This window comes from Rhinoderma darwinii, chromosome 4 (genome assembly GCF_050947455.1).
Source record: "Rhinoderma darwinii isolate aRhiDar2 chromosome 4, aRhiDar2.hap1, whole genome shotgun sequence".
Classification (NCBI taxonomy): domain Eukaryota; kingdom Metazoa; phylum Chordata; class Amphibia; order Anura; family Rhinodermatidae; genus Rhinoderma; species Rhinoderma darwinii.
The window spans coordinates 206,602,376-206,614,521 of record NC_134690.1 but is presented as its reverse complement, the minus strand read 5'-3'; the positions used below and the strand labels follow the sequence as shown (position 1 = coordinate 206,614,521).

At 40.8% G+C, this 12,146-nt stretch overlaps 1 protein-coding gene across 2 annotated transcripts in view; it reads left to right on the top strand.

Moving 5' to 3' along the window:
- Window positions 1–12,146, top strand: part of SNX14 (sorting nexin 14) — an 85,185-nt gene that overhangs the window by 26,546 nt on the left and 46,493 nt on the right. For both annotated transcript variants that reach the window (XM_075862108.1, XM_075862107.1), the window contains exon 14: window positions 1,260–1,384. In XM_075862108.1, the coding sequence (XP_075718223.1) occupies window positions 1,260–1,384 (125 nt within the window). The remainder of the gene's footprint in view (window positions 1–1,259; window positions 1,385–12,146) is intronic.

The following is a 12,146-nucleotide window of genomic DNA, read 5'->3' as shown; positions in this document are numbered from 1 at the left end:
AGCAGAGCGGGATACAGTGAAAGGACATCGGGATCTAACATACTTTTTGGAACATAAGAAAAGACTAAATATGGGCCCTAAGAAGATTGAAAGCATAAAAGTCTGTCAAGCAAATTGAAAAAAAAAAGGGTTGTCCAACCTAATGAATTTTTTGAAAAACTGCTTTCAATGGTGTAAAATAACAAAAATAGAAATACTTCCCGAGCCCGTGCCAATCGTTGTTCTCCATGCAGTAGCGTTGACACGATGTGACTGCTGCAGCCAATCATGGACTGTACAGGGGACGGGCTGACACCACTGAGGTCACAGCTACCGCCAGTGATTGACAGGGACCGGCGCGGTATTGGGAAAGCAGCAGAAGAATGAATAGTATTACTCTTTTTGTTATTTTACACCTTTTGTAAGCACGATTTACTGGCCACCTAAAAAAAGTACTAATACAAAGTTGAATGTTTATTCACTATTTCTAACTACAAATTTTCAACCTTCATTAGTAAGAACTAATGAAGCTATTAATATCACATTTCAGTGTGTAAAAAATGTCTGCAGCAGTGATAATGTGCTGGGGCAAAGTCTTGTTCTACAGTGCTGAATGTAGTGCCAGGTGTAGGGTATATGATCCTGACCTAGGAGGCAAGTGCCCGTGATCCAACCCTGCTGCCAAGCTTTTTAGTACTTTGACATCCCTGGTTTTGAATTTGCTTCTGATACTGGTATTGAGTTGTTTAGTAGTTTTTGAAATATTTAAAAGTTTGTCTATTATTTGAATTGGTAATTGTAACGAGAGTTAGTGCGTTTATCAAAGCTTATTACATGACATTCTGCTAAGAATCTGTCTGACTCTTGGTCTTGTATGATTCTCATAATTATTTCAATGGCGCTGTTCAATTGGGCCCTGCACGGGGAATATGACAAGCCCTTCTAACCGATCATCATGCTTCTTATGGATCACAAATATTTCATATTATGTTGAAAAAGGTCTTTTGTTCTTTTTCCTATTCTCGTAAAGTGTAGGATGAGACCTACAATATATGATATTTCTTGTCCGCAACCTGGAGTGGCTGATGTCCCACAGTCCATTAACATTGATGAGCTATCCGCCCGTTGATGCAAGATTAAAAAGTTCTTGCTTCCGTTGTATCAGCGCTGCTGAATGGTTGTCCTTTTATAAGTCGCATTTCTGTCCGGTTTTGTCATGCTTGTGTTTCTTCCGTTTTTTTTCTTAACATGGGTTTGTAAACTTTAACCTCATATTTTAGTTGCAGAAGGTCCTTACAATGAAGTGGTGAAGCTTCAAACTATGAGATGCCTGTTTGAAGCCTATGAACATGTCCTCTCCCTCCTTGAGAATGTTTTCACGCCTATGTTTTGTCACAGTGATGAGGTAATTTATTGGCATAGGGCTACAGGTATTTGTTACAATATCTGTACAATGCAAATATATAATGCGTTAAAATTGCTTACTTCATTAGTCCAAAAGTTGATCAGTAGATTGATCAATACACAGAAGACTTTTTAATGGCGGTCATTAAGGGCCTTCTTCATGCTGGGTTTTCATGGTGTTGTAGAATAATGACCGCACAAGTGAACATACGGCCATGGATCAGGTGCCTCGGTGTCAGAGACAAACGGGCACCTTCAAGAGAAGGCATAAATAACACATTTTACTACTCCTGCTATCGCGAATGCTTCATACAGGGCGTTCAAATGAAGGAGGCCGCTCCACTGCTCACTGGGAGACTTCTACACCCGGCACAGACCTGATAGTGACTTCTATAGTTAGTGCGGTTTTCCCCTTTAACTATTACTGCTATGGCAGCAATTGCTATAGGGGAAAGTTAAAAAAAAAAAAAATAATAATCTGTAAAATAATGACGTTTCTGACACATCATAAAAAAAAAAAAAACTTTTTAAAATAACTATAATTATTTAAAAAGAAAAAAAATCAGTCCACCTTGTTCGGGCCTGTTCACATCAGCGTTTGGTTTCCGTTCATCGGTTCCTTTCAACCGTCGGAGGAACCGATGAACGGAAAGCCGAACAGAAAACATAGCTTCCATTTGCATTACTATTGATTTCAATGGTAATGCTTCTGTTGCAGTTTGTTTCCGTTCTGTAAAGTTTCCGTTTTTTTCAAGGAAACAAGAATGTAGTAGACTACGCTATTGTTTCTGTGAAAAAAACAAACTTTACGGAACGGAAACAAACGGAAGCCAACTGCAACAGAACCATTACCATTGAAATCAATACTAATGCAAATGGAAGCTATAGTTTCCGGTCAGTTTTCCGTTCATCGGTTCCTCCGAAGGAAAGGTTGAACAGAAACCAAACGATGATGTGAACAGACTCTTATATGCTATAATAAACTATGGACTATGGTGTCAAAATATATAGTTTCTATTTTGGAAGTTTATTGCACATTATAAAAAAAAAAAAATAATGTTTGAACTATTCAATATTGAATTGAATATCACATAAAGTCAATATTTTGTGACATAAAAAGGCCCGAAAATCACTTTACAAGCTAAAAAATGTAAACATTACAGCGATTAGATCAGCACATGCAAAAAAATTGTTAAAAAGGTCTGGTCATCAAGCCTCAAAATACTTATTTTTCTGACTTTAACCCCTTAAGGACGCAGCCTAGATTTGGCCTTAAGGCTCAGAGCCCATTTTTCAAATCTGACATATTTCACTTTATGTGGTAATAACGTCGGAATGCTTAAACCTACCCAAGCGATTCTGAGATTGTTTTCTCGTGACACATTGGGCTTCATGTTCATGGTAAAATTTGGTCGATATATTCAGTGTTTATTGGTGAAAAATTGCAAAATTTAGAGAAAATTTTGAAAAAATTGCATTTTTCAGAATTTAAATGCATCTGCTTGTAAAACAGACGGTTATACCACCCAAAATAGTTACTAGTTCACATTTCCCATATGTCTACTTTAGATTGGCATCGTTTTTTGAACAGTCTTTTATTTTTCTTGGACGTTACAAGGCTTAGAACATAAACAGCAATTTCTCATATTTTTAAGAAAATTTCAAAAGCCTTTTTTTTAAGGTACCTCTTGAGTTCTGAAGTGGCTTTGTGGGGCCTATGTATTAGAAACCCTGATAAAACACCCCATTTTAAAAACTAGACCCCTCAAAGTATTCAAAACAGCATTTAGAAAGTTTTTTAACCCTTCAGGCATTTCACAGGAATTAAAGCAATGTGGAGGTGAAATTTGCAAATTTCATTTTTCTTGCTGAATTTCAATTTTATTCATTTTTTTTTCTGTAACACAGAAGGTTTTACCAGAGAAACACTACTAAATATGTATTGTCCAGATTCTGCAGTTTTTAGAAATGTCCCACATGTGGCCCTACTGCGCTCGTGGACTAAAACACAAGCCCTAGAAGCAAAGAAGCACCTAGTGCATTTTGAGTCCTCTTTTTTATTAGAATATATTTTAGGCAGCATGCCAGGTTTGAAGAGGTGTTGAGGTGTCAAAACAGTAGGAATCCCCCAATTGTGACCCCATTTTGGAAACTACACCCCTCAAGGAATTCATTTAGGGTTGTTGTTACCATTTTGACCGCACCGTTTTTTCACAGCACGTATTTGAATTGGGCTCTGAAATGAAAAAAATTTCATTTTTTCAAATAAAATGTCATTTGTGATCAAAATTTCTTATTTTCACAGGGAACAAAATACCCCATTTTGTTGCCCAATTTGTCCTTAGTGTGGCAATATCCCATTTGTGGTGATAAACTGCCGTTTGGGCCCATGGGAGGGCTCAGAAGGAAAGGAGCGCTATATGTTTGTTGGAGTCCAGATTTTGTTGGATTGGTTTTCGGGTGCCATGTCGCATTTGCAGAGCCTCAGAGGTATCAAAGCAATGGAAACCCACCAAAAGTGACCCCATTTTGGAAACTACACCCCTCAAGGAATTCATTTATGGGTAATGTGACCATTTAGACTCCATAGTTTCTTCACAGAACTTATTTGAATTGGGCTGGGAATGAAAACAAAATTATTTTTTCCAATAATATGTAGTTTTGGCTGAAAATTTCTTATTTTCACAAGAAACAAAATACCCCATTCTGTTGCGCAATTTGTTCTGAGTGCCGCAATACCCCATTTGTTGTGATAAACTGCCGTTTGGGCCCATGTGAGGGCTCAGAAGGAAAGGACCACCATTTGGCCTACTGGGGATTTTCTAGTGCGAAGTCATGTATGCAGAAGCCCCTGAGGTGCCAGTACAGTTGAAACCCGCAAGAAGTGACCCCATTTTAAAAACTACACCCTTAAAGGGAATGTGTTGCCAGAAAAACATGTTTTTTTTTTAAAAATTAAAAATTTAGTGTGTGGGTGATTAAACATTGTTCACATTTTTTTTATTTTTTTCGCGAGTCAGGAAATATTATAAATTTTTTCTAATTTATAATACTACCCATTTTTGGTCACTAGATGGAGCTAGTTCCCAAAATTGCAGCATTGCAACATTGGGTTAAAAGCCCTCGCTCTAGTGAGCTCTCAGCTTCCCCCCCTCCTTTATCCTGGCTAGTGCCGGGATAAACGAGGGGTTTGAACGGTGTAACCTCCTACGCTGTGTGTCGCCATTTTTTGAGCTAACACACAGTGTAGTAGGTTTACATACAGTAGTAAACACACACAAACACGAACATACATTGAAATCTCTTACCTGCTCCTGCCGCCGCGGCTCCCTCCGGCCCGTCCGCTCCCTTTGCTGCCGAGGTTCCATGTGCACAAGTCCGGAAGCCGCGACCGGAAGTAGTAATATTACTGTCCGGCCGCGACTTCCGGTCCACAGGAAAATGGCGCCGGACGGCGCCAATTTCGAATAGGACTGTTTGGGAGCGGCGCATGCGCAGTTCCCACACAGACGCCGTACACGGCAGTCAATGGGACGGGAGCCGTTCGCAGTCCCTATGGGACTGTGGCTGCCGTATTCCATGTCTGTGTGTGTCGTTAATCGACACACACAGAAATGGAACAAAAAATGGCAGCCCCCATAGGGAAGAAAAAGTGTAAGAATAAGAAACAGTAAAACACAAACACACAAATGAAAATAAACGTTTATATTAAGGCACTAACATCTTTAACATATAAAAAAATTATTTGTGATGACACTGTTCCTTTAAGGCATTCATCTAGAGGTGTAGTGAGCATTTTGACCGGAGACCTACACCCCATAAACTGTAATGTGGGTTCTCCCGGGTATGGCAATACCCTACATGTGGCTGTTATCAGCTGCCTGGACACACAGCAGGGCCCAGAGGGGAAAGACGAGGGGGGGATAAGCTGTGCGGAGTGCATCAGGGTAAGTAAAATTGGGGTAAATTATAAACCAAGGGATGTATGATAAATTTTAAAACACTTTCATACAGAGCTCTGGTTATTCGGGACACGTGTCACATTGATATATTGTGTCATCCATTATCGCCCTCTTATAGCAGACTTTGCACCTCTTTTGACTTTTTCCCTTCTTGCCAGTTTGGGGAACTTCTCCTGGAAAGTGTTGCCCTGGTACGATGCGTGTGGGCTCGCTTCCAGAAGTACTGGGTGCCCCCCCTTCTTGGTCCCTAAAGATTAGGTTCTTGATAATCACCTCTTGAAATTCCAGGAAAGTTCCCGTCTGGTCTGCACATCGACGTAGCACGTACGCATTGTACAATGCCATCTGTATGATGTGCCCGGCCAGCTTCTTATACCACACCGCATGGCGCTGTAGGGCTTCAGGGCTTGATCTTACAAGTCCATCCCTCCCATTTACCTATTGTAGTCCAGGATGCAGTCTGGTTTGGGGGTGGCCTTTCCTTCATATATCCTAAACCTGTAGGTATACCTGGATGCACTCTCACAGCTTATACATCTTCACGCCATACCTTGCCCTCTTACCCGGCAGGTACTGGCGGAATTGAACCCTCCCTTTAAAATGTACCAGGGACTCATCAATGGAAATACACTTCTCGGGGGTGTATGCTTGGGAAAACCGTGCACTGGAACAGTCTAATAGGGGTCTCCGTTTATACAAACGGTCAAAACTGGCGTCATCTCGGGGTGGGCACGGCTCATTATCAGTATAATGTAAGAAGCGAAGTATTGCCTAATTTATTTATTTTTTTAGGTTCCAGTTCAGTTCTGAAGTTGCTTTGAGGGGCCCATATATTAGAAACCCCTATCAAATACCCCATTTTAGAAACTAGACCCCTCAAAGTATTCACAACAGTATTTAGAAAGTTTATGAACCCTTTAGGTGTTTCACAAAAATTTAGAGCAAAGTAGAGGTGAAATGTAAATTTTTTTTTTTGTCAGAAAATCCTCTTTATACCATTTTTTTTTTATAACACAAAAGGATTTATCAGTGAAACGCAACTTAATACGTATTGCCCAGATTCTGCAGTTTTGAGAAATATCCCACATGTGGCCCTCGGGCGGTAATGGACTGAAGCACCGGCCTCAGAAGCAAAGGAGCACCTAGTGGATTTTGAAGCCTCTTTTTTATTAGGCACCATGTCCGGTTTGAAGAGGTCTTGTGGTGCCAAAACATTGGGAACCCCCCAAAAGTGACCCCAATTTGGAAACTAGACCCCTTGAGGAATCCATTGTAGTTTTCTTGGGGTGCATGCGGCTTTTTGATCAGTTTTTATTCTATTTTCAGGTGGCGTGGTGACTAATAAACAGCAATTGTACTATTGTTTTTTTTTTTCGTTTTTTTTACAGCGTTCACCGTGCGCTATAAATGACATATTCATTTTATTCTGCGTGGCGATACGATTACGGCGATACCAGATGTTTATATTTTTTATGTCTTATGGCTTTTGCACAATAAAATACGTTTTGTAAACAATCATTCACTTTTTGTGTTACTTTATTCTAAGAGCCAGAACTGTTTTATTTTTCAATCAATAAAGCCGTGCGAGGACTTATTTTTTGCGTAACGAACTGTAGTTTCCATCAGTACCATTTTTAGGTACATGCGACTTTTTGATCTCTTTTTATTCCATTTTTTGGGAGGTGAAGTGACCAAAGAATTGTGATTGTGGTTCGGTTTATTATTTTTTTATTTTACGGCGTTCACCGCGCGGGATAAATAATGAAATAATTTTGTAGTTCAGGCCGTTACGGACGCGGCGATACCAATTATGTATAGTTTATTTGTTTGTTTATATATTTTTATTAATAATAAAGGACTGATTAGGGAAAAAGGGGGATTTTTACTTTTATTACTTTTAAAACTTTTATTTTCTTATTTTTACACATCTTTTTTTAACTTTTTTTTTACTTTATTACTTTGTCCCATTAGGGGACATGAGGGCAGGAGGCCCTGATCGCTATTCTAATACACTGCACTACATGCGTAGTGCAGTGTATTCGAACTGTCAGCTACTCACTGACAGCAAGCATAGTGGGTCCTGACGTTGTCAGGACCCACTAGGCTTCCGTCTATGGCATAGCCGGACGCCATTGTTTGGTGTCCGGTTGCCATAGTCACCATCGCCGGCCGCTATCGTGTAGCAGGCCGGCGATGGCAGCTTAACCCCTAAAAAGCTGCGATCTCTATAGAACGCGGCTTTTAAGGGGTTAATCAGCGGGGACACAGCGATCGGTCCCCGCTGTAGGAGCTGTGACAGCTGCTGAACAAGACAGCAGCGTCACAGCTCCTGTATGTGTCGGGAGGACAGCCGAAACGGCCGTTACTCCCGAGACGTACTATTACGTCATGGAGCGCGAACGATACAGCTGCCATGACCTAATAGTACGTCCAGGAGCGGGAAGGGGTTAAGACGCACCTGACTAGGACGCACCCAGGTTTTAGACAACAGAAATAGGAGAAAATGCCATATTACTACTTTTACAAAGAAAAAACTATTGGTTAAAATAAAAAAAAATTTGTTCGGTTTCACCACGTTCTAAGAACTTTTATATTCTATCGTTTGGTGTGAGGGCTTAGTTTTTGCGGGACGAGCTGTAGATTTTATTAGCACCATTTTTTGGTGCATATGATTTTTTTTATTTCATTCTTTTTAGCGCTCAGGTGACCAAAAAACAAAGATTCTGGGGTTTTAAATATTTTTTTTTTTTCACGCAGTTTTTGCTTTTTACATGGTGTTTGGGGAAAAATGTGAAAAGTTGTTGTTTTTTTTTTTTTTTATTTGAACTTTTAATATATTTTTTTTACACTCCTGAAAATGTGTAACTTTTAATTTTTTTACACGTTTTATTAGTTCCCCCTAGGGGACTTGAACCAGCGATCTAATAGATCGCTGGTACAATACACTACAATACGTGGATGAGTTACGGAAACAGCATAACCCTCTAAGCTACGCGGCTTCCGTAACTACCATAGTAGTGAATGGCAGTTACAGAAACAGCATAGCTCGGCGAGTTCCGGAAACAGCATAGCTCACGGTGCTATTCGGTTTCCGTAACTCCCATTCACGTCTATGGGAGTTATGAAAACAGCGTAGCTCAACAAGCACTCGGCTATTTCCGTAACTCCCGACCACCTAACCAGGAAGTGGCTGGGAGACAGCGGAGCCGGGTAAGATTTAACAGGATATAGGGGGCTCCGTTCTAGAGATAGGTGCGGGTCCCAGGGGTGGGACTTGCATCTATCTGACATTTTTTACATATCCTGTGGATATGTCGTAGATGTCATTCATGGGAAGACCCCTATAAATGCCGCAGTCGCTATCGACCGCGGCATTTAACTAAACGGCCAGGAACAGCGCTATCGCTGTTCCTGGCCTTTAGAGCAGCGTGTTTGCTGTAAAACACAGCTGACACACCATCCCCTCCCACACATCATCCCCTCCCCGCTCCATGATGTGCCTTCACATTATGGGTCGGGAAGGGGTTAAGTAAGAAGCTGTCATGGGGGCCCGGCGCTGCCGGATCCCTTGACTGCCGTCTATAAGGGTATGTTCACATACACTAGCAAATTACGTCTGAAATTACGGAGATGTTTTCGCCTGAAAACAGCTCCTGATTTTCAGACGTTTTTGTAACTACTTGTGTTTTTCGCGGCGTATTTTACGGACGTTATTGGAGCTGTCTTTCAATGGAGTCAATGAAAAACGGCTCCAAAAATATCCCAAGAAGTGACATGCACTTTGATGCGGGCGTCTTTTTACGCGCCGTCTTTTGACAGTGACGCGTAAAATTACACCTCATGGGAACAGAACACCGTAAAACCTATTGAAAGCAATGGGCAGATGTCTGTAGGCGTAATGGAGCCGTTTTTTTCAGGCGTAATTCGAGGCGTAAAACTCCAGAATTAAGTCTGACAACAGTGCGTGTGAACATACCCTAAGACACGGGGACTTTTTAGCAAGATTTATTCTTGCTAAAAACTGCGTTTTATAATTAGAAAAATACTTATTAAAGGGCTCGTCTGTAAAATTCATAGTCAAGTGCCGCTGATATTAGATGCTGCCGTTCTTTTCTTTGCGTTAATGCTATTAATTATTTGGAAGCACAAATATGAATAATGTAGCGGACACCAGCGCAGCAGGGTGCCCCTCTCTAATGGTTTTCAGTCTCTCGCTGTCCTCTAGAAGTTACTGTTACAAGAAAGTACATAATAAATCCAGCCCAAGTTTCAATTTCTTAATAATGATTTCACTATGATCTAAGGCTATCTGACTGTATCAATAATCCATTTGTGTAGGTGCTCTTATCTGCATCAAAATGTATTACACCATTATAAATGTATCGTTATTGCTACAATAGAAAATAGGGAATAACAATAGGGAATTCATATTGCTAGGCTGGGAAAACACTTACTGCTGTGAATGCTTATACCAATGTCCGGAGAATTCATTGGGTATCCATGTATGTGAAACAACAATAAGATGGTGGGGCAAGGCTGGTGCCCCCAGCTAGGTAGATTCTCACCTATGCACTTCGAGCAGTAGAAGGGCTATTGACACTTTGGCTCAATGCACACAATGCGTATTACGTGCGGCGAATCTGCAGCGAAATACAGTACCAGCAAAGTAAATGAGATTTCAGGATATCTCATCTACACACTGCGGTTTTTTTCGGCACGTAAATTGACCTTCGGTGCGTATTTTAAAATCTGCAGCATGTCAATTTATCTTGCGTTTCAGCTTGGGAATGATTTGTGCCTAGTTCTAAGGAAAAACGCACCAAAACCTGCAACATGAAAACTTACGTGTCAAAATATGCAACGTGTGCATGTAGCCTAAGGCAGAATTCACACACAGTGTTCTGCTGCGTTTTCTGATGCGGTTTTTTGTTAGTGTGGCCAGATGTTACATTAACGTCTACAGTAAAATATCAAGTTTACCACATTGTTAGTGGCGTTTTTGAGGCAATTTTGTGGTCAGTGGCTTTTTTTTTTTAAAGAATGAAATGCTCTGGTTATGGCGCTTATTCCATAAGCTTCTTTAGAGGACTTCAATAACCATAAAAAACACACGTACAAAATAAGTTTGAAAAACATTAGCTTTTTTTAGGAGCGGTTTTTGATTCAGTTTAAAGGGAATGTCGCTAGAAATTATTATTTTTATTTTTTTTAATTAATCAGTTAGTATATAAATGATTACACATTTTTAATTTTTTTAATTTTTTCACAAGTCCGGAAATATTATAAATTTGATTCTAATTTTATAACCTTTCCATGTGCTGGTCATTAGAGGGAGCAATTCCCAAAATTGCAGCATTGGCAATGTGGTAAAGCAACCTCATTGCTTTATGCTGCAAATTTGGAGTAGACACACTCGCTCAAGTGTCCTCAAACAATCCCCCCTCCTTTATCCTGGCTAGCGCCAGGAGAAAGGAGGGGGTTGAATGTTCAAACCTCCTACACTGTGTGCCGCCATTTTCTGAGCGAATGCACAGTGTAGTAGGATTAGATACAGTGCTAATCACACAGTATAACCTTAACATACATACATACACAAACATAACTTACCTGCTCCTGCCGCCTCCGCTCATAGTCCTTGCGTCTGCGCTGCCTTTAACATATGGCCGGAAGTCGTCATCTTACTGTCCAGCCGCGGCTTGCAGTCCATAAGAAAATGGCGCCGGCTGTCGCTCTACCAAAGACCTTCCTTTTGGTCTGTGTGGGAGCGGCGCATGCGCCGTTCCCACACAGACAGCGTACGCTATAGTGAATGGAACAGCTCCCGTTCGCATTCTCTATGGGGATGTATGTGCCGTATTCCATCTCTGTATGTGGCGTTAATCGACACATACAGAGATGAAAAAAAAATGGCAGCCCCCATAGAGAGAAAAAAGTAAAAAGTACAACACAAAAACACAAATAAATTTTATTTTAATGACATACTAAAAGCAATATTATATAAAAAAAACATTTTCTCCGTGAGACCTTCCCATTAAAACGCCAGAAATTCACACTGTGTGATGGAGCTCTAACAGGTTATATGAAATTAAAACATATAGCTATAGCTTAATTTTTCTGGCCACTTGCTCTCACTTTTTCCATTTTCTATGGCTCCGTTTAAATTCGCATCGTGGCTTCTGTTTATAACGGAAGCCACACCGCTCTGCCAGATGTACAGCGCCCGACGTAACCCATTCATCTATAATGCTTTCTTTTGTGGTATAGACGGAATGTATGACCTAAGCCTCTGACCCACATGTGAACAGAGCCTCAGTGGATTGCAACAGTTAATGCCTCCTTACCATATATTACGGTTTTTAGCAGGAGTGCCTTATCACTGAGACGAGGTGACTGCACGTGGCGTTGTTGTGGCAGATATACAGCCCATCTCAGCGCTCTCGTACCTAATTTGGAGAGGGCATGGGGGGGGGGGGGTCCTTTATCTTTCATCTGGGGCAGCAAAATGGCTAATTCTCCGGCTGTTCGTTTCTGGCCACCTATTCTACTTTTCAATTAGGAAGCAAAATAAAAAAAGACAACTAATCGCCTTGAAGCTGCGATCGCCTGGAGCCCTTCTAACGTATTTGGGTCTACTCTGACATTGGCCATCTACATATGATCGCTGTTGGTCAATATCTGTCTTATCTTATGGCTTGGAGAGGAAGTGAAAGCATGTTTACTGCTATTGGAAGAGAAGGATAAGCTGCGGCCACACAACGGCAGACCCCATAATATTAGATTTTTATATTTTTTTTTAAATTT